The 21,176-nt window shown below is 34.1% G+C and overlaps 2 protein-coding genes across 2 annotated transcripts; both read left to right on the top strand.

Annotated features, from left to right (window-relative positions):
* Nucleotides 1-19,328: 19,328 nt before the first annotated feature.
* Nucleotides 19,329-19,670, top strand: LOC120073484. The gene has a single exon (XM_039026329.1). It carries the CDS (start codon nucleotides 19,329-19,331, stop codon nucleotides 19,668-19,670), a length of 342 nt encoding a protein of 113 aa, XP_038882257.1.
* A 51-nt stretch (nucleotides 19,671-19,721) lies between these two features.
* On the top strand, nucleotides 19,722-20,123 carry LOC120073483. Its single transcript, XM_039026328.1, has one exon. The coding sequence runs from the start codon at nucleotides 19,722-19,724 to the stop codon at nucleotides 20,121-20,123; it is 402 nt and encodes a 133-aa protein (XP_038882256.1).
* The last annotated feature ends 1,053 nt before the right edge of the window (nucleotides 20,124-21,176 follow it).

Raw genomic sequence — 21,176 nt, 5'->3', positions numbered from 1 at the left:
TGGCTTCAGATGGAATGGTAGTGTATCATTCTGTAGGGAAGTTGATATGTCTAAAGAAAAGTTTCCTAAGACACCTCAAGTGTTGTGGGGTTGTAATTCTTATATGAGACTTAATTAACATTTAATATACAGTTTGTTGGTGATATTGGCTAAATCGTTGGTATTACCATAAATTTGAAAATTAAAATTATGAGATGTTGGTGTATAAAGTTTAAGATTAGATCTTTTATGTGATATATTGTCTCAAATAAGAATAAATATCAGGATATTTATAAACACAAAGTTGTAGGAATAAAAATAGAACGAGAGAAACATCATCGTGGTGACTAGATGGTATTTATTGATATAACAATTGCGAATTATATAAAAGGATTCTCTAGGCTAAAGTGTGAGAGGATCTCTCAGAATTTCTAGGACTGCGAGACATGTCTCTAATGCATTACGGCAAGTGGGAGAGCATGTTTGGTATAGAGTGTGCTCTAGGATACATGTCTCACCAACTTATGTCACTCCGACTTCAATGCAAGTGGGAGATTATTGAGATGAATGCCCTAAAGCCTTGTAATTAATATGTTATTTGAAATAATAGTTGATTATTTTATATATGAAATTATCAATTACAGAAACATCCAAGGTTATTTTATGAAATTCGAACAGTATGTGGTAGACATACAGGTAGATCATGTTCAAGTAATAACTTAAATGGTTTGTAGTATATAGATAAGGTTGGATGCCTTATCCTGATAACACTATGGATATGACCCACTTTGTAATTGTTACAAGAGTTATAAAGTGTTACAACGATTTGATCCTAATCGTTCATATGGAGATAAGCGAGTAGAGGTATCATATACAAAGAGTTTGTATAAGACCAGACCACGAAATGATTAACTCTTTATAATACCGTTGAGTGAAGAGATTAACATTTCATAGGATGACCATAGATGACTTGACCTTAACCCTGAGTAAGAACTCCTATCTTTGAAGGTGATTTCATTTATATAGATGAGGATGACCAAATTTGTTGACTCAATATGCCTACCATTTTGGAGATTTGTCTGAGTAGGAAGCTGGGAACATAGCTACACAAGATGGAGTTTACTTCTTTCCGTCTTTAACGTAAGTAGATGAATTGCTTCCTTAAGCATTGGCTTCGAGTCTTAAACAATAGGACCTCTCCCTTTCACTGGCCTGAGAGGGTTTTTGTTTATGGTAGAACCATAAACAAGTTGTTCATTAGAGGATCAATGGGACTTAAGGAGTTATATATCATCATAGAGGTAAAACAACAATTTTGTCCTAGTTATAATTACGAGCAATTTGTGAAGGGTTGACTTACTATTGAATGGTTATATATGTGGACACATAAATATATCTACAATGCAAAAAGTGTAATGTGGTTCTTTAGTGGAATGACCTGCAGTTAATAAATGTTGATTAATTTAATTAAAGAGTTTAATTAATTCATTTTGTATCATTGAAACTTCTAATCTATAGGTTCATTAGGTCCCTTTGCTAACTCACTAAGGGTAAAATAAGAATAATCTAATTTTGGATTAATTTGAATCGCTCAAATTATATAAGAGAATTAATTGTTGTAGTGTAGGTCTTTAGTGGAACGACCTGCAGTTAATGAATGTTAATTAATTTAATTAAAGAGTTTAATTAATTAATCACGTACCATGGAAGTTTCTAATTTGTAGGTCCATTAGGTCCCTTTGCTAGCTCATTAAGGGTACAATAAGAATCGTCTAATTTTGGATTAATTTGAATCGTTCAAATTATATAGGGAATTAATTGTATGAGATACAATTAATATAATATATATAGATACATTATGATATAAAGCTAATTTTGAATGAGATTCAAAATTATACTTTATTATATGAGATAATTGTTGGGGATTGTGCCCTAAATCTCGTTGTTTGTAATGTATAAATGAAATTCTTTTATTTTATAAAATAAGGAGTATTTTTTTTTACATTTAAATTTGTGTAACTCAATCCAATAAACTAAGATCCGACGTTTTTTATGTAACTTAAACATGTATGTGGTTGACATACAAGTGGATCATATTTAAGTAATAACCTAAATGGTTTGTAGTATGCAGATAAGAATGGATGTCTTATCCTGGTGACACTACGGATATGACCCACTTTGTAATTGTTACAATAATTATAAAGTGTTACAAATAATTTGATCCTAATCGTTCATGCTAAGACATGCAAGTGTGAGTTCCTATATAAAGAGTTTGTATAAGACCGGACCGCGAAATGATTAGTCTCTCTTTATAAGGTCGTTAATTGAAGTGATTAACATTTCAATAGGATGACCATAGGTGACTCAACCTTAATCTTGAGTGAATTCTGAACTCTTTTCTATGAAGGAAATCCTTTGATCTATATGGATGAGAGTGACTAGGTTCGCTGACTCAATAAGCCTACCATTTTGAGAATTTTTCTGAGTAAGGAGCTGCGAACATAGCTGCACAAGATGGAATTCAATCCTTTCCATCTTTAAGGTAAGTAGATTAATTACTCCATTAAGGGCTGATTTCAGGTCTTGAAGATTGAGGCCTCACCCTTTCACTGACCCGAGATGAATTAGTTTATAATTCGACTATAAATTGTTTGTTCATTAGAGGGATTAGTTGTTCTTAAGAAGTTAGACGTAACTACAGGGTAAAATGGTAATTTGACCCAATTATAGATTTGAGTGATTTGTGAAGAGTCGACTTACTGTTGATTGGTTATATCCATGGACATATAAATATATCTACGTTGCGAAGAGTGCAGCTGTGGGCCTTTAACGGAGTGACCTGCAGTTAAATGAATGTCGATTAATTTAATTAAAGAGTTTACTTAATTAATATCGTATTATTGAAGTTTCTAATTGTTGGATTTGATGCTTTAAATCTTGTAGGGTCCTATAGTTTGTGAATGTATGTAAAAACTCATTATTTATTTAATAAAATATATGATATTTTATTCCAATTTTTTTTTTTTTTTTTTTTTTTTTTTTTTTTTTTTACATTAATCACAAACCAATAAACTAAGTTCCATGCTTATCTCGTAACTTAAATATGTATGTAGAACATACGAATGGATCATGTTTTTAAGTGATAACCTAAATGGTCTGTAGTAGATGGATATTGCTGGATACCTTATCCTGGTGACACTACGAGTATGAACCACTTTGTAGATGTTACAATTGTTGTAAAGTGCTACAAATGATCTGATCCTGATCATTCATGTGGAGACATGTGAGTGGGGATATTCTATACAAAGGAGTTTGTATAAGACCGGACCACAAAATGAGTAGTCTCATTATATAACACCGTTCTTAATAGAGACTTCCATTTGATTATAAGACCAGACCACGAAAAGTAAAACTGATTTAGTTGTTCTAGAAACTTGCTTAGTGGAGAATGATAATTCTGCCTGGATTATTGATTCTGGGGCCACTAACCATGTTTGTTCTTCATTTCAAGAAATTAGTTACTGGCGGTAACTTGAAGCTGGTGAGATGATGATGCAGATTGGAACTGAACACGTCGTCTCGACTATGGCAGTGGGAGGAATCTGGTTGACTTTACAGAATAAATTTCTTGTATTAGATAATGTTTATGTGGTTTATGATTTGAAAAGGAACTTTATTTCTGAATTGTTTGTTAGAACATTCCTATGCAATCAACTTTTTTGTTAATAAAGTGTTTATTTCCAAAAATGGTGTTGATATTTGTTCTGCAAAACTGGAAAATAACCTTTATGTACTAAGACCGTTAGCTACTAAGGCCCTCTATAACATTGAAATATTTAAAACTGCAGTAACTCAAAATAAAAGACTTAAAATTTCTCCAAAAGAAAATGCCCAACTTTGACACCTAAGAGGTCACATAAATCTCAATAAGATTGAGAGGTTAGTAAAGAATAGACTTCTAAATGACTTAGAAGAAAATTCTTTCCCAGTATGTGAGTCATTCCTTGAAGGCAAAATGACAAAAAGATCTTTTATTGGACAAGGTCATAGGGCCAAAATACCTCTCAAGTTCGTACATTCAGACCTTTGTGGTCCGATGAATGTGAAGGCTAGAGGAGGTTATGAATATTTCATCACTTTTACTGAGGATTATTCCAGATATGGGTATGTTTACTTAATGCAACATAAGTTTGAGTCTTTTGAAAAGTTCAAAGAATTCAAGGCTGAAGTTGAGAATGCATTAAATAAAACGATTAAAACATTTTGATCCGATCGGGATTGAGAGTTTATGGATTTATCTTTCTAGAACTATTTGATAGAACATGGAATAGTATCCCTGAAGGAGCTCGTTTTGAAGAGATCCTTGAGCGGAAGCGGATCGTCCAAATTCTATTTTGATTGAAAAATGAATTTACAACAAACATACAAGATATGCATTCTTAAATAAATTACAGCATGCTTTTTATTAAGAAAAAGAGTTCAAGAGATTATACCTTTAAAGAACGTTTCTTCGTGTAAAACCCTCGAACTGTCACGAATTCAAAAACAACAATAAGCCTAAAGATCCTCTTCAAGAAATTTCGAACTAACAAGCGACACAACCACCAAGAATCTTCGGTATACTCAGGGTGAGAGTCCAGGAGTTGTGAGCTCTAACTATTTTGGTAAGGAGGGAGTTTTGAGTTTGGAGAGGAAGAGAATTGAATAAGATAGAACTCTTCTATCGTTTAGCAAACGTCAATCGTGTAGCAACTCAACATAAGTTTGTAAAGAAGCAAAGAATTTTTTTTTATTCCAATTTGCCATAAAACAACTTAATTAACCACCCACTAAGGTGGTTGGAGTAACATTAGGAATTAATTATCCAAAAGAATAAATTTAATATAAATAAATATGATAACCAATTCATCATATCTTATTTATATTTAACTATATGTTATATCAAATATAACATATAACCTATAGTTTTAGTATTGTATCATATACAATATAAACTATAGTTTATTTTCTCTATTTTATGGCATTTAATTTATCATATTTATATTAAATTTAACAACTATGAATCACATTCATAGAAAATATATTTGAATCCCATTCAAATATTTATTTCCTCCTATTAAACTATAATGTACCAAATACATTATGGCAAATGTATCATATATAATTGAAACAATCCCTCTTATTAATTTGAACAATTTAAATTAACCCAAAAACTGATTCTCAACTAAATTCTTTTGACCTACCAAGGGGACCTTATGGACTTGTAGGTTGAAGCTCCAACAATACGTGAATAACTGACCAAACTCTTTAATCACATTATCCACCATACGTTAACTGTCGGACACTCTACTAAAGACCAACAGCTGCACTCTTTGCACTATAAATATATTTCTGCGTCCATTGGATATAACCAATCAATAGTATGATGACCCTTCACAAAATTGCTTGTAAGTATAGTTGGACCAAATTACTGTTTTGCCCTTGTAGTTACATCTAACTTTTTAAGTACCACACTGATCCCTCTCATGAACAATAGATTATAGTCCTACTATGGGTGAATACCTCGCGAGTCAAGAGAGGGTATGACCCACATTGTTCAAGACCTGGAATCAACCCTTAAGGGAGCAATTTATCTACTTACCCCTGCTTTGAGGAAGGAGTGAGCAATTCATCAAAGTCAGCAACACTTGCTTTCTCTAACTAGAGATTATCTTGGGAAATGACACTACTGGTTTCTTTGTCATCCATCCCTTTGTGCTAAAAAAGTAAGAACTGACGTTCAAACAATTCTTGCAACAAGTCCATGATCTTATGTGCAATGACCATGTTCTCAACCCTTTTGGCCAAAACATCAGGTATGCTAGCCAAAATGTGAAGTCAGGCCAATGAATTAGCCTTCATCCACATCTCATATGCATTATGAACACTTCACGATGCATCAAGGGTCGAGACTTGAAGACACTACTCAACCATGACAAACTCAAGGTCGTTTACCATGAAATATGTTTTTAACGGACTCTTTTCAATGTATGGAATCGGTCAAATTTAAGGCAACTAACAGAAAATCATTCATGTTACTGAAAAAATCACATTGACCTACATTAGATTTTAGCAAATACTCGTTGTAAAACCAACATCCAATACGATTTAGAAAAACTGAAATGAACTCGTGTGACATCTAGTTTCGCAATGACGCTTCAAAGGTTTAGGATAAAAGCCACCGAAGGGTAGTCAATTTATCCCTCCTATGAATTGAGACATTCTCAACTAGTCATTAATACCAGAATAACTCTTACTCCTATAAAGACTAGCCATCATTGATTTAGTCAAGAAATCATTAACTTGCTAAACAATTTTCTGTAAGTGTGACCTGTCATTTTAAGTCTTACAGCTCCTCCCCAAGCAGCCAATCCGAAGGGAAAAAATCCAATTGGGGCAAAAACTAAAGTGATCCTATCCATTTCTAGAGTTCACCTTGATATTGACCAACTGCACAAAACCCATCTAAAGGGGGATGCTTCTAGGGCGCCACGAGGAAGTGCAAGAAGATCTCACGGTGTGAACTAATGAAGGAGACCGCAGTACGTGTTGACACACACCATTCACCTATTTACTATAAATACTCTCTATGTCTACCTTGATATTGACTCATGCAATATGAAGGGGGATGCTCCTAGGGCACCATGAGGCCAAGTAGGAATCTCACGACGTGAACATTCAGGGAGAAATGTGAGTGAAGTCATTGACATATCATATATATATCTTCCTCCCGCTAAGTATTTTATAATCTAAGGTTTAATTTACTTAAAAGAAACACCACTAAGAATTTTAACTGAGTGACTTTTTAGGTTTACCCAAGAGTAACTGTGACTTTGGAAAGTTGAACAACTTTTGATCATCATTCATTAAACTCTTTAATGAAGTCTTTGATCAATTGTCGCATGCTTGCAGAAAATCTATCTAATTTACCTTTCCAGGTAGGGGTGTTCTATTTTCGTCAGCTTAAGTATCCTAGCCTAGACAAAACCCGCCTTAGACAAAATGTCCCTTATAGATAGATTTAATACAAATTTAATCTTTTATGCCAATCAATTTAATCCTATTAAACCGATTTAAAAGATTAAACTTAGGTATTTAATCTTATTAAAACCTTGAACTTAGGTCTATCTCAATCCAATTTTAAAACTCTTTTAAAACATGAGTTCACCTAAGTCTACATGCAACTATTTCTTATTGATTTTAGTACTAATTTTCATTATAACGCTTATAACAGGAAACAACTAAAACCAACACAATGCGAAGCTACACATACAAGACATTCATAACACTTATAAACAAGCCTAAGTGTCATGCTCCATGCATTGTTCATTCATTGCTACTTTTATATAACACTTATACAACCAAGCAATGAACCAAGCAAACATGCTTCCATACACCCCTATACTATAACTCTTATAATATAAAGATGATGCATGAATATGCTTACTGCAAGCATAAATATAACTCTTATATTTCAGGATGCATGTACATGCTTTCTTGTAATTTCATCATGCCAAAAACTATATTATAACACTTATAATATATGATGCATGAATAATTGCATAACCCATATGTCATACACTATGGCATATAAACAACATACATCCCATGTACATTAAATAAAAGTTGATGAATCGAGATAATTAGCCTCAAATCCTCAAAACCAAAGCTAACTATTACAAATAGCAATGAGTCTCCGGTTCAAATAGGCGAACTGGGTCTTGAACCGTTCGGGCGAAGAAACGCGTCTCCTTGATCGTGTACCAAATTCCTTGTGATCGCCTAATGATAGAGTAAACAATTTACTCAATCGTTTACCAACACTTCATGAGCTTAAACAATCGTTTAGCAACAATCGTGTACTTTTGACTATAGATGAAGCATAAAGGCACGTAATCCTGCGCGCGTATCATACAACGCAAGCCTTAAACTATCATCTAAACGACAATGATGCGGTGAAGCACAATCGTCTAAACGATCATTGAGCGATCGTAAGGTATCGTATATCAGGTGATTGTGTAGTCAGTGACTATGCGATGAAGCATGCTAACTACACGATTATTTAGTGCGTGCGCCTTTTATTAAATGATGAGCATCAAATGCTCTATATGATCGTTTACCTCCAGTGTCCACACGATCGAGCAACCAACGCTACGCGATAAAGTAAACGCTTTACCCCATCATCTAGCATTAGTTAAACATTGTTTTGTAAATACTACACGATCGCGTTAAAATTTTCTACACGATCTTTTAGCCAAATCTCAACGATCGTGTACCTTAGGCTACACGATACGACCAACCGTTGGTCTTCTTCCTCGATGAGAACGGCATCTCCGTGCTTCGAACCTTCATCATGATTGACTCAACAACTTCAAACACTTTGAATTACATACTCAATTGCTTATTAATTATGCTAAAAAACACATAGGCCCTTACAAATTAACACTTTGTAATCGTAAAGAAAGCTTTAAACAGAGGCAACCATCCCGTAAAAATTCATCAATACATCCACAAACGCATTAACTCTTAAACGCAATGCAGAAACCTCAAAACCCACCACGATTGTAAAAGAAGTTCAAAACAAAAGTGAAATTTGGAATATCAGAACAACCTGGCTCTGATACCTATTGAAGGAAATAAAACATGAGGATTTTCATGAGCAACGGAAGAGATCGTTCCAAATTCCATTCGAATGAACACAATCAATTACAATCGAAATGGAAACTAACAGGTCATGCATAAAACGAAAATTACAGCATGTTTTAAGATGATACAAGGGATAGAGGATGCATATCTTTGAAGAAACATTTTTCACAAATCTTGATAACGAGCAAAAATGCATGTTATCATGGTGCTAAGTTCTTAAACAATGCTGGCCTGCGTTGATTAAATGTGTATATTGCGTCCAAAAAGCATTAAGTTTATTACATTGCGGTCGCATGCGTTTATCGTATAGAAACCATTGTTTTTGTTATTTTTTTTGCAGAATATGCATTGACGCAAGGCGGAAATTGCGATCATAGGAAATCATTGGTCGAGCGCAGCATTACCGCAAGGCTTTGCGGTGATTGTGTTCGCAAACATTTGCTCAAGAAGGATTGCCGCAACTTGGTGGGCACATCTGGGTGAAAGGCATAATTAATCGCGATGGGATAGAAAGCTGATGACGATCGAATCCAAATTAAGTTGACAGCCGCTGACAATAACAAGTACATTAAGCTTTTCCGTGACAAATATTCAGCGCATCAGTCAGGGAATTAAAGCCATCCCATCTGAGAAATCATAAGAGAGAAGCTGCCTTCACCCTGAAGCTCTATAAATACCAAAGGCATCCTTCAGAAAAGGGGTTCACGAGTTTGGAAATTTATAAGTTCGGATCAGTTAGCTCAGCACGTCTTTTTCCATAGTTTTTCCTTTTTATTTTAAGGTGGCACAAGAGAAGAGTAAAGACGCCGGAGATCGCTCAGGAAAACTCGAGAGAGAACTTTGAGGCTAGAAGCGGAGAGTGGGTTGACTATCGCGAGAGCGAGATTATCTTTTGAACATGAGTAGAAAGACAGTGTTAAAGCCTGGGAAGCAAGAGATTGCTACTAGACACTTTATTATATCCTTGCATTGTTATTTTGTACTTCATCTTTATATTTATACAATAGAAGTTCTTATTCTACATCTGTTCACTTTCTTAGTATGCATGAGTAGCTAAACTGGTCGAATGGGTTGAGAAGAACTAAGCTAATATGACCTACGAAGTTCATTGATTGTGATTATCTTGTGTTATGCTGTGTCAAACATCTCTTTAGAGCTACTCGAGAGAGAGTCTAAAGAAAGAACCTAATGACTCGAGAGAGCTAGGTTAGAATCTGGACTCGAGAGAGCGAGATTAGATCGGCATAAGCAAGAGATAGGGACTTAGAGATAAGCTCTGTTTGTCAACACTGCAACGCATGCACCTTAGAGATAGGTATGATATTATATAGTCGCATATTTGTGTGGATGTCATTTTGTCATCGCATAAATAGAAATAGAGGCTTATGTGTAGGCCCTATAGACTTAACGCATATATCGCATGCATTCTAATATTAGAAGTCGTAGCATTCGCACCGAGAGGTGGTTTACTATTGTATGTGTGTTGCATGATCGCATAGCGTGAATGCATCCTAGGAAGTGTTAGCCAAAACGCTTCTCAACCCGTTCACTGTATACTCATCACATCTTCCGTTTATTCAACTCTTTTCAAACTTCGTCGCATTTGTTTATTTTTCATTACCGCAAACATCAACGTCAACAACTATTGATTTATTTGGTTACCGCAAAGTTTTCCTAAAAATTACCACCACAACCTGTTTTCCCAAGTCCCTGTGTTCGACCCTGGGCTTACCAGGAAACTCAGTGGGGTTTACACTTGGATTATGCTGAGAAAACTTAAGTGCTCAACGCAACTCCATCAACGCATTTCATCCATAATTCCACATCATAAAATAACGCATGAAATTCCTCAAACAGTCTCCCATGCGTCTAACAACAGCAATGCTTGAACGCAAAAAGCGGAGCATAGCACGAACACAACGAATATAGCCTCCATGAACCCAACAAACAGAGTTAGGACACCACCACAATGGTTACCTTGGTATTCTCGGTGTGAGAATCTAGGAGTTGTGGGCTCTGTATGATCTTTGTTTAAGGAAGAGACTGGAGGTCTACGATCGGGTTGACGATCGAGCAAGTGGGAGATAAGATGCTGTCTATTGTATAGACGATGTACTCGATCGTTTAGTAAACGATAGCCTATCGTATAGACTTAGCCACTCGATCGTTTAGCTACGATAAGCTAAATGACTATCATATAGTCAAAGCTGCACGTTCGTTTAGTCTCTGTCAACTATCGCTTAGTGAAACTATTTCACTTGATAGCTTGTCCATGAGTTGTTCAGAAGAGGAAACTTCTAATTTTAGGAAAAAAAAATTCTCATTTTATCTCACGGTTACCTTAAAATCACCAATAACCTCTCACTCAATTGGTTATTATAGAAAAAGAAATTAATTATCATATGATTAATATATTATAAATTAAAATGATAACCAACTTACCATATTACATTTATAACCTATAGTTTTAATATTTCATCTCATGAAACATACAAATCATAGTTATTTGTCTATTTTATGGTACGTAATGTAAATCATATTTACATTAATTCCTCCACTTGGTATATCTCATACATCACACCAATTATATCATATATAATTGAATTTCCTCTTGTTAATTTGAACACTTCAAACTAACCCTAAGAATTGATTCTTAACTTGAACCCATTGAGCTACCAAAGGGACCTTATGGACCTGTAGCTTGAAGCTCCAACGATAAGTGAATAATTGACTAAACTCTTTAGTCACGGGATCCACAATCTGTGAACTGTCAGGCACTCCACTAAAGACCGGTGGTTGCACTATTCTCATTATAGATATATTTCTATGTCCATATTAACCAATCAACAGTGCGATAATTCTTCACAAATTGCTCGTAAGTACAACTGAGCCAATTTATTGTTTTGCCCCTATAGTTACATCTAACTTCTTAAGTACCACTGATTCATCTAATAATAATAAGTCATAGTCCTACTATGACTGGGTCCTCTCTTCCAAAGAAAGGATGTGGCCACTATGTTCAAGACCCAGAATCAGCCCTCAAGGGAGTAATCTATCTACTTACCCCTGCTTTGGGGAAGGGGTGAATTCCGTCTTGTGTAACTGAGTTCCCAACTCCCCAATCAGACAAATCCCCAAAAAGGTAAGCTTGTTGAGTTGGCAATTCGGCCACTCTCACCCATACTAATCAAAGGACTGCCCTCATATGCAGAAGTTTTCAAAACACTCAGGATTAAGGTCATGTCACCTATGGTCGTTTTAGTGAGATGTAAGTCTCAATTATCAACGACGTTATATAAAGAGACTAGTCATCTTGTGGTCCAGTCTTATACAAACTCTTTGTATAAGACACCCTCATTCGCATGCCTCTACATGAATGGTTAGGATCAGACATCTGTAATAATTCACAACACTTGTAAACCTCTACAAAGCGGGTTGTATTCGTAGTGCCACCAGGAGAAGGTATCCCTCCTTAATCTTTATACTACAGACCATTTATGTTATTACTTAAGGCATGATCCATTTGTATATCTCATATACATGATTAAGTTTACATACAATAACCACAGATCTTTGTTTATTAGATATGAGTAAATGCAAATAAAATAACTCTTATTTTATTCATAATAATGTCTACAAAGCTTACAAATTACGAGACTCTGAGGGAATTAGGATACCAATCCCAATAGTTTTTAAATATATCTACAAATGTATCCACAATTATAAAAAATCTTAGTAAGAATTGTAGTTTATTTTATTTTTCACATAGTTTGTAGTTTATAATATTGTCATCTGATTGCCATATGATTCCCTTTTAATCTTTATCATATTTTCATTTGATTACTTTCTAATGTGAATGTATTCAAGAGTACTTAACTTGCATATATGTAACTTTAATATGGGGCAAAGAATTTTAGTTTCACTGAAAGGATAATAGTTAATATATTTTTTTATTATTTGATTTCTTTCTGATTGCTATATGATCTTTTAATCTTTATCCTATTTTCATCTGATTACTTTCTAATGTGAATGTATTCAAGAGTACCCACCTTGCATATGTAACTTTAATATGGTGCAAAGAATTTTAGTCTTACTGAAAGGACAATAGCAACATCATTCATATACTAAAAAAGAATGCAAAATCAATCCACTAATTGTAACGACCCGACCTTTTGAGTACTCTGATAAGGGTTGTTACTCATAATTACACATTTACATTTAAAACATTTTGACCATTGAGGAAAATAAATTTCATTAAAATAATAAAGACAATTTTCCAAAAGAAATAACAAATAAGTAAAACCTTTGTTCGGGGTCCCTAACATAATGAAGAAAAAAAATAACTTAAATAGATAAAATTTTGACCAACATCGAGTTTCAAATCAAAACTTTTAAATAACTTGAAAACGTAAACTGAGCGGAAACGATTTACATGTCCCATGTGTCATGATCACAGGTTCCTCTCGTTACCCACCGGTCCGTTCCCATCCTTACCTGAAAAACATAAATTAAGGATGGTTTAGTATAAAAATTCTCAGTAAGTGATCCCATTACCGGGATTAGGTTATGCATCCACGAGCAGAGAATGCTGGGCTCGTTGCTTAAACAACTACATCTGTCTTAGATGATGAAAAGAAACCAAAGGACATACTATCGTGCCTTGACTCGCATGTCTAGTGGCCTAATGGCACACCGTCAAACATGGAAAGATAACATAAACATGAACAAGTTGATTCACGCATGTCTAGCGGTTCGTAGGCACACCGTCAAACATGAAAAAATAACATGAACGTGAAACATCTTAGTAGCCAGAGGAAAAGAAAGCAAAAGTGATTCCTTGTCGACTCATGCATGTCTAGCGACCCATAGGCACACCATCAAACATGGAAAATTACATAAATGTGAACCTGTTAACTCACGCATGTCTAGCAGCTTGTAGGCACACCGTCAAATATGAAAAATAACATGAATGTGAACTTGTCGACTCACACATGTCTAGCGGCCTGTAGGCACACTGTCAAACATGAAAAATAACATGAACGTGAACCTGTCGACTCACGCATGTCTAGCAGTCCGTAGGCACACCATCAAACATGAACCTAGACCCGTCAGTCCTCTGAAATAAAACATGTGTCAAGGCGAGATGGTAAACTGCCTTATTGGTCTATTCATGCATCACATACATAATTTCCGTATTGATTAGAAATTCGAACATGCTCATAATACTCATAACTTTCATGCAACAAGTATATCATAATGACAAAATCATGCTTCTAGAGTCCATTAATTAACTTTATAAATCTAATCTAGGCCGTCTGGCACGAAGGTACCGGTAGTAGTACCACTTACCTCAACTTGGTAAAAAAAGTGCATGCAAATAATTCTTTAAAACCTTTGGAAAACTTGAATCAACCCAAAGTTGTGGCTTGGTCCAAGACAAATTCCAAAACTTGATTCAGTTAGGCAATCTGATCAAGAATTAAATCCAAAATCAATAACTTAATTTTTCCACTATTACTCTCAATCCAAAAGAATAACCAACCAACAACTTATAAGTTAGTTATCATATGTATATTTATATTATTATTATTATTTTGATAATAAGGAAGGGAGTTACAACTCCTTTCCCCATCTTTTCTCTCCACTCATATTAGTGGGTGGTGGTTATCTTTTATGGCAAGAGAAATAAAAGAAAATTAACTTTTCTTCTTCCTCTACATTTGCAAGTAAGTTGGACGATTGAGAGAAAAAGACATAATTATTCTTTCTTTTTTACTTGAAAGAATTCTCAATCTTCTTCCTCCACATAAACCTTTCCCTCATAACCAAAATAGTTAGAGCCCATCACTCCTGGGTTCTCACCCGAAGAATACCATGGTTTCTTTGTGGTAGTGTCTGGATTTTTGGTTCGAGGTTATTTTGAAGAAGGTCTTCAAGTTGTTCGTGTTTATTTGACGGAGAATCGTGAAGAAAAGGTTCTACAGAGGTGATATTTCTTGAAACCTTTTCTTGTAAAGTATGCTGTAATTTAGACTTTAAATGCACATCTTATTGTTCGTTTACTGTAAACTTTGTATTCAATAATTAATAGAATTTGGTCGATTTGCTTTCGCTCAAGGTTTTCCTCATACGAGTTCCTTCAATTGGTATCAAAGCCAGGTTGTGGTTTCTGATTCCAAATTTCATTCTTGTATTGAATTGTTTTACAGTAATGGTGGGTTTTATAATCTGCATTTTATTTATGTGATGAATGTTTGTGGATGGATTTATTGATGGATGTTTCAGGATAGAACTCTTTGTTTAAGGCTTTCTGTATCTTTTACATTTTTTGGTTTGTAAGGGCCCCTGCATTTTTGGGCATTTCTATAAATTTGTAAGTTTTGAGTCGTTCATGAAGTTCTAAGGTGTCTTCAAAGAAGAGTTGCAGAGCGTTGTTTTCAATCACGACGAATTGTCCCGGCTTTCTTTTCTTCCAAGAGATTACGAAACAGAGGTTCCAGATCGTGTTGCTACAACTAAATGATCTGGTAGCTTTTGTTATGCGATTGTGTAGAGTTTGTTACACGATCGTGTAGCAGTTGCTAAATGATCGCATAACTAATGCTATGCAATCGTGTATATTTTGCTACACGATCATGTTGCATTTATTACAAGATCACTTAGACGCTTGCTGAATGATCACACGGTTTTAGTTGCTTGACGCACGCTTGATTGCTACACGATCACGTAAACTATCATGCTCATCGCATAGTCATTAGCTACGCGATCACATAGTCTTTCATACTCGACATATGGTGCATTTGCTACACGATCAACTGCAAGGTGGTTCTTTGAAAGGCGGTTCGGTCTGAGCGGTCCAAGATCCGGTTCACTTTTTCCGAATCGGCTGACTCAAATTTTGTAATAGTTAGCCTTTTGTTTTTTTCTTTTTAGAGAGTTCCTATCCCGGTCCATCAAATTTTTGTATAAATATACATACGATGTATGTTTTATATTATATGTCATAATGTATGTCATATAGTTTTAAAACCCACCATAGGTTATGCATTTATGTTCATGCATTATTTATATTATAAGTGTTATAATATATGAATATGCATGATTTAAATTACATAAAACATGCTTATGCATCATATAGTATAAGTGTTATAGTATATGTATGTATGCATTATAACATATCCATGCATCATTTATATTATTAGTGTTATAATATATGGTTGAATGGATGTATGGAATGTATGCTATAGCTTGATTCATTACTTAGTTATATAAATTTTATTTATTAGTAGTGAATGAATATTGCATGAAGCATGACATTACCTTAGGTTAATTTATAAATGTTATAATAACTAAAGTATGTCTAGCATGCAATGGTTGGTTTTAATTATTTTATATATTTATAATAGTTATAATTAAATGAAATTAGAATTAAAATCAATAATAAAGAGTTGTATGCAAACCTTAGGCTATAATCATTTTTTAATTTTTTTTTTTTTTAAAATATGATTGAGATAAACCTAAGATCACATTTCTAGTGAGATTAAAAATCTAAGTTTAATCTTTTAAATCGGTTTAATAGGATTAAATTGATTCTTAATAAAAGATTAAATATGTAACAAATATATCTATAAGGGACCTTTTATCTAAGGCGGGTTCTGACTAGGCTGGGGTACTTAAATTGATGGAAATATCGCACCCCTACCTGGGAACCTACCTGGAAAAATGAATTAGATAGATTTGTTACATGCATGCAAGTTTGATGAAAGTCTATTAAAGAGTTTAATGAGACTTAAATCAAAATTGTTTAATCATCAAAGACAAGAGTTGTTTTTGAGCAAATTAAACAAACACTAAGATAAAATCAATAGCCGGATTTTTCTAAGTTAATTAACCCTAGGTAAAACACTCAATGGGAGGAAAATGGGGTATATGGTACTTCATTTTTGCTCTACACGTTTTTCCCTAAAAGTTCACACCGTGATATCTACTCTCGGCCTCGAGGCACCATGGTTGTCCCCCCTACAGGTGACATTTGGGTAGGTAAATATCAAAGTGAATGGAGAGAGTGTTTAAGTGTTAGCTTTAGGGCTTCAATCAAACCAAGTATTTTAATGATAACAAACTCAGATTTTTTGTACTAATATTTTCAGTGTTTCAGAGTCATTATCTTGTAGAGCTCAGAAAGACGATTCCAACGCAATTTGAATAGCTCAAATCGGAGTTCAAACGAGAAAGTTATAAGCAAAAGAAGATTGGAGAGGAAATCCAACGTGGCAAGGACACGTGGCACCTTGCTGATGTGGCACATAAACGGTCAATATTGATGACATGGCACTCCAACGATCAATATTGATGGCGTGGCAGCTGACGTGGTGTTCCAACCGGTCACTTTTTGCTGATGTGGCGATGACGTGACGACCATGGATGAATGAGATAATGACAAGTAGCAGCTGATTTTTAAAGGAGGAGAAATCGTTAATTGACACACGGATCAATAGTATGGCGACACGTGGTGCAGGTTAAGATTTTTCAGCCTTTTCAAATTTGATTTCCTTCCTAAATTTTCATCCTTCAAATCCTTTTTATTCTCTAAATCTCAATAATTCCAATCTTTCAAAATTCCTCTCTTAATTACAAATCCTTTACTTTTCTATTTTTATTCAATCTCCACCCTTCATTTGCAATCATATCCAATGGCCAAAATTTATCCCCCTCGCCTATAAATCCGACTTGATTTTACTCTTCATTGACACACACCCCAAAAAAAGCTATCAAGTCTCAAGCTCTCAATTCTCTCTACTCTCAAATTCTTGTCCTTTTTGCTCCTAAATTGATCTAGAGTTATTTTTGTGAGTTTTTTTGAGTACTCAACTTGTGTATTTAGTCTTCAAGAGGTAATATTGTGAGGTTTTCTTTTAACTTTTGGGAATTGTATTAAGGTGTGGGTACACCTTGGGTTGTGAGAAAAAGAAATTGGTTTGATCTTGAACCAGTAAAAAGGATCTTAGGTTTCTCTTTAGCCTAAGAAAAAGAAGGTCGTATGTCGGTTTGGTCCTCACCTGCAAGAGGATCACTTAGTGAAATACCCAAGGAATCTTGGAGAGTGGAGTAGGCAATTTGCCGAACCAATATAATTTTCGGTGCTTTCTCTTCCTCTCTCTTTTATTTCTTGTTTTCAATTTTTTGCTTCTCATCTTAGTTATTTTTTTTTTAATCTTTCCTAATTGCATGATTTAATTTCTAGTGTATTATTTAAATTTATCCTTGATTAATTTGTCTTTAAATTTGAAGTTATCATAGCTTGCATGATTTAAGCTTTGTCTTGCATAAATTTTCTTTAATCAAATTAGTGGGTTAACTTTATTGAGCATTGTTTGAAGATAAAATTATTTTTTAAAAATTGGTAGTCAACCCTATTCACACCCCTCTAGTGTTGCGATCCTACAATTGGTATCAGAGTGGGTANAGAGTTATTTTTGTGAGTTTTTTTGAGTACTCAACTTGTGTATTTAGTCTTCAAGAGGTAATATTGTGAGGTTTTCTTTTAACTTTTGGGAATTGTATTAAGGTGTGGGTACACCTTGGGTTGTGAGAAAAAGAAATTGGTTTGATCTTGAACCAGTAAAAAGGATCTTAGGTTTCTCTTTAGCCTAAGAAAAAGAAGGTCGTATGTCGGTTTGGTCCTCACCTGCAAGAGGATCACTTAGTGAAATACCCAAGGAATCTTGGAGAGTGGAGTAGGCAATTTGCCGAACCAATATAATTTTCGGTGCTTTCTCTTCCTCTCTCTTTTATTTCTTGTTTTCAATTTTTTGCTTCTCATCTTAGTTATTTTTTTTTTAATCTTTCCTAATTGCATGATTTAATTTCTAGTGTATTATTTAAATTTATCCTTGATTAATTTGTCTTTAAATTTGAAGTTATCATAGCTTGCATGATTTAAGATTTGTCTTGCATAAATTTTCTTTAATCAAATTAGTGGGTTAACTTTATTGAGCATTGTTTGAAGATAAAATTATTTTTTAAAAATTGGTAGTCAACCCTATTCACACCCCTCTAGTGTTGCGATCCTACAATTGGTATCAGAGTGGGTAGCTCGGTTTTCTTATTTAAAAAAAGTTTTATAATTTTTTTTTGGTTTTACATTTTGTTTTTTTTAATCTTATTAAATCTGGAATTTTTCTAATTTTTGCAAAAAGTTTGAAAATTTGAGTTTTAAAAGCCGTTTTCATTAGAATTTTTTTTTTGAAAATTGGTTATTAAAATCTTATTTTTTTCTTTGCTTCTTAATCTTTGAAATATTTTTGATTAAAATCTAAATTTTGGAAAATTATTTCTCTTTATAAAAATCTTTAAAAAAAATTTATTATATTCTCTTCCTTTTTCGAAAAACTTAATTGTTCGAGCTTATGGCAACTACTGGAATAAATGGGTATGGTGAAGGTCAATCTACCACTAGGCCACCTTTGTTTAATGGAAATAATTATGCATGGTGGAAAACTAGGATGAGAATTTATTTGATTTTTATTGACTATAATCTATGAGAAATTATTTTTAATGGTCCTTTAATCCCTACTAAGATAGTTGATAATAAAGGTATTCCTAAGGAAGAAAAAGAGTTTAATGATGAAGATAAAAAGAAGTTTTCTATTAATACTAAAGCCATGAACTGTCTTTTTTGTGCTTTATGTCTTGATGAGTTTAATCGAGTCTCTGCATGTAATTCTGCTAAAGAAATTTGGGATATGCCTGAAGTAACTCATGAAGGAACTAATCAAGTTAAAGAGTCAAAGATTAGCATGTTAGTTCATAATTATGAATTGTTTAAAATGGATGCAAATGAAACTATATCTGAAATGTTTACTAGGTTCACAAATATTGTTAATGCTTTGAAGGGATTAGGAAAATCTTATACCACCTCTGAAAATGTGAGAAAAATTCTTAGATCATTGCCTAAGAGTTGGGAAGCTAAGGTGACGATGATCCAAGAAGCAAAAGACCTCTAAAAACTTCCACTAGAGGAGCTCGTTGGATCTCTCATGACACATGAGATAATCATGAAGGCCAATGTGGAAGAAGATGTCAAAAAGAAGAAGAACCTAGCATTAAAGTCCACTCAAGTTCAAGAGGACTCTGAAACTGAAGCTGAATTAAATGATGAGGAGTTCGCTTACTTGACCAAGAAGTTCAAAAATCATTTTAGGAAAAGGAACTTCTCAAAGAAAGTAAACAATCAAGAAGGCAAAGGAGAAAAGAGCAACAAAGATACAATCATCTGTTATGAATACAAAAAGCCCGGACACGTGAAGTGGGACTGTCCTCAAAGAAAATCCATTTCAAAGAAGAGCAAGAAGGCCATGAAAGCTACTTGGGACGAAAGCGATGAAAGCGAATCTGAAAGCGAGGAAGAAGTAGCAAATCTATGCGTATGGCTTTTTGAGACGACGACGATGAGGTAAGTCCTAAAAACCTTACTTTTGATGAGCTCATTGAGGCATATAATAAAGTTAAAATTGAATTTGAAAAACTAGGTTGCAAATATATGTCTCTTAGGAAGAAAAAATGCTAAATTAGCTCTTGAAAATAATAATTTATTTATTGAGCTAGATAATCTAAAAGAGAAAAATGAGACATTAGGAAAAGATCTAGATTTATCTAAATCAAATTTGCATGCTTTAAAAGAAGAGTATAAATTATTAGAAAATAAAAATGAAGATATTTCAGCTACTCTTTTAAAGTTTACAAATGGGAAAAAGAATTTCATGAGATGGGTAAGCAACAATGTATTGATAAGTTGGCTTAGGTTATTAAACACTCACCAAAAACAAAGAAATTTACAAACTACTTTGTCAAAGAAGGTTCTATTATTTGTCATGCATGTGGAAAACATGGTCATAAAGCATATGCATGCAATTTAAGAAAAATCAATATTATGAATGAAAAGAGATGGATTCCTAAATTTTTGTTAACTAACCCCCAAGGACCCAAACAAATTTGGGTACCTAAGGTTACATCTTGAGAATTAATTTTCTCAGGTATGTTTGAGATCCATAAAGAATAAGTGGTACTTGAATAGTGGATGTTCAAAACATATGACTGGGGACCACACAAAATTCACATACCTAGAAAAGAAAGATGGAGGATACGTTACCTTCGGTGACAATAAAAAAGGAAATCTAAAAAACATTCCCAACCTGATAAAAGTTAAGTTGTGAAAGGAACCTGCTCATAGTTAGATGTTCGCATGACACCCGTGGGAGCAAGCCAAAATAAAGGTGTGTTTCCAAGAACAACACTGTGTGAAAAGAGAAAAATGAGAAAGAAAATTAAAAGAAAATAAGAGACAACTCCTCTGAAATTCATGAGTTAAAGTTCAGATTGGCACAGAACCATACTTGGATGTTCGCATGACACCCGTGAGAACAAGCCAAAACGAAGGGTATCACCATGATCAACAGTCTCTAATAAATGATGCAAAGACCACCACATCCAGAAACATCAAGTTGTTTTGA

The sequence above is a fragment of the Benincasa hispida genome, chromosome 3 (genome assembly GCF_009727055.1).
Source record: "Benincasa hispida cultivar B227 chromosome 3, ASM972705v1, whole genome shotgun sequence".
NCBI lineage: Eukaryota > Viridiplantae > Streptophyta > Magnoliopsida > Cucurbitales > Cucurbitaceae > Benincasa > Benincasa hispida.
The sequence above is the reverse complement of the archived record's forward strand: the minus strand, read 5'-3'. Positions and strand labels throughout refer to the sequence as shown.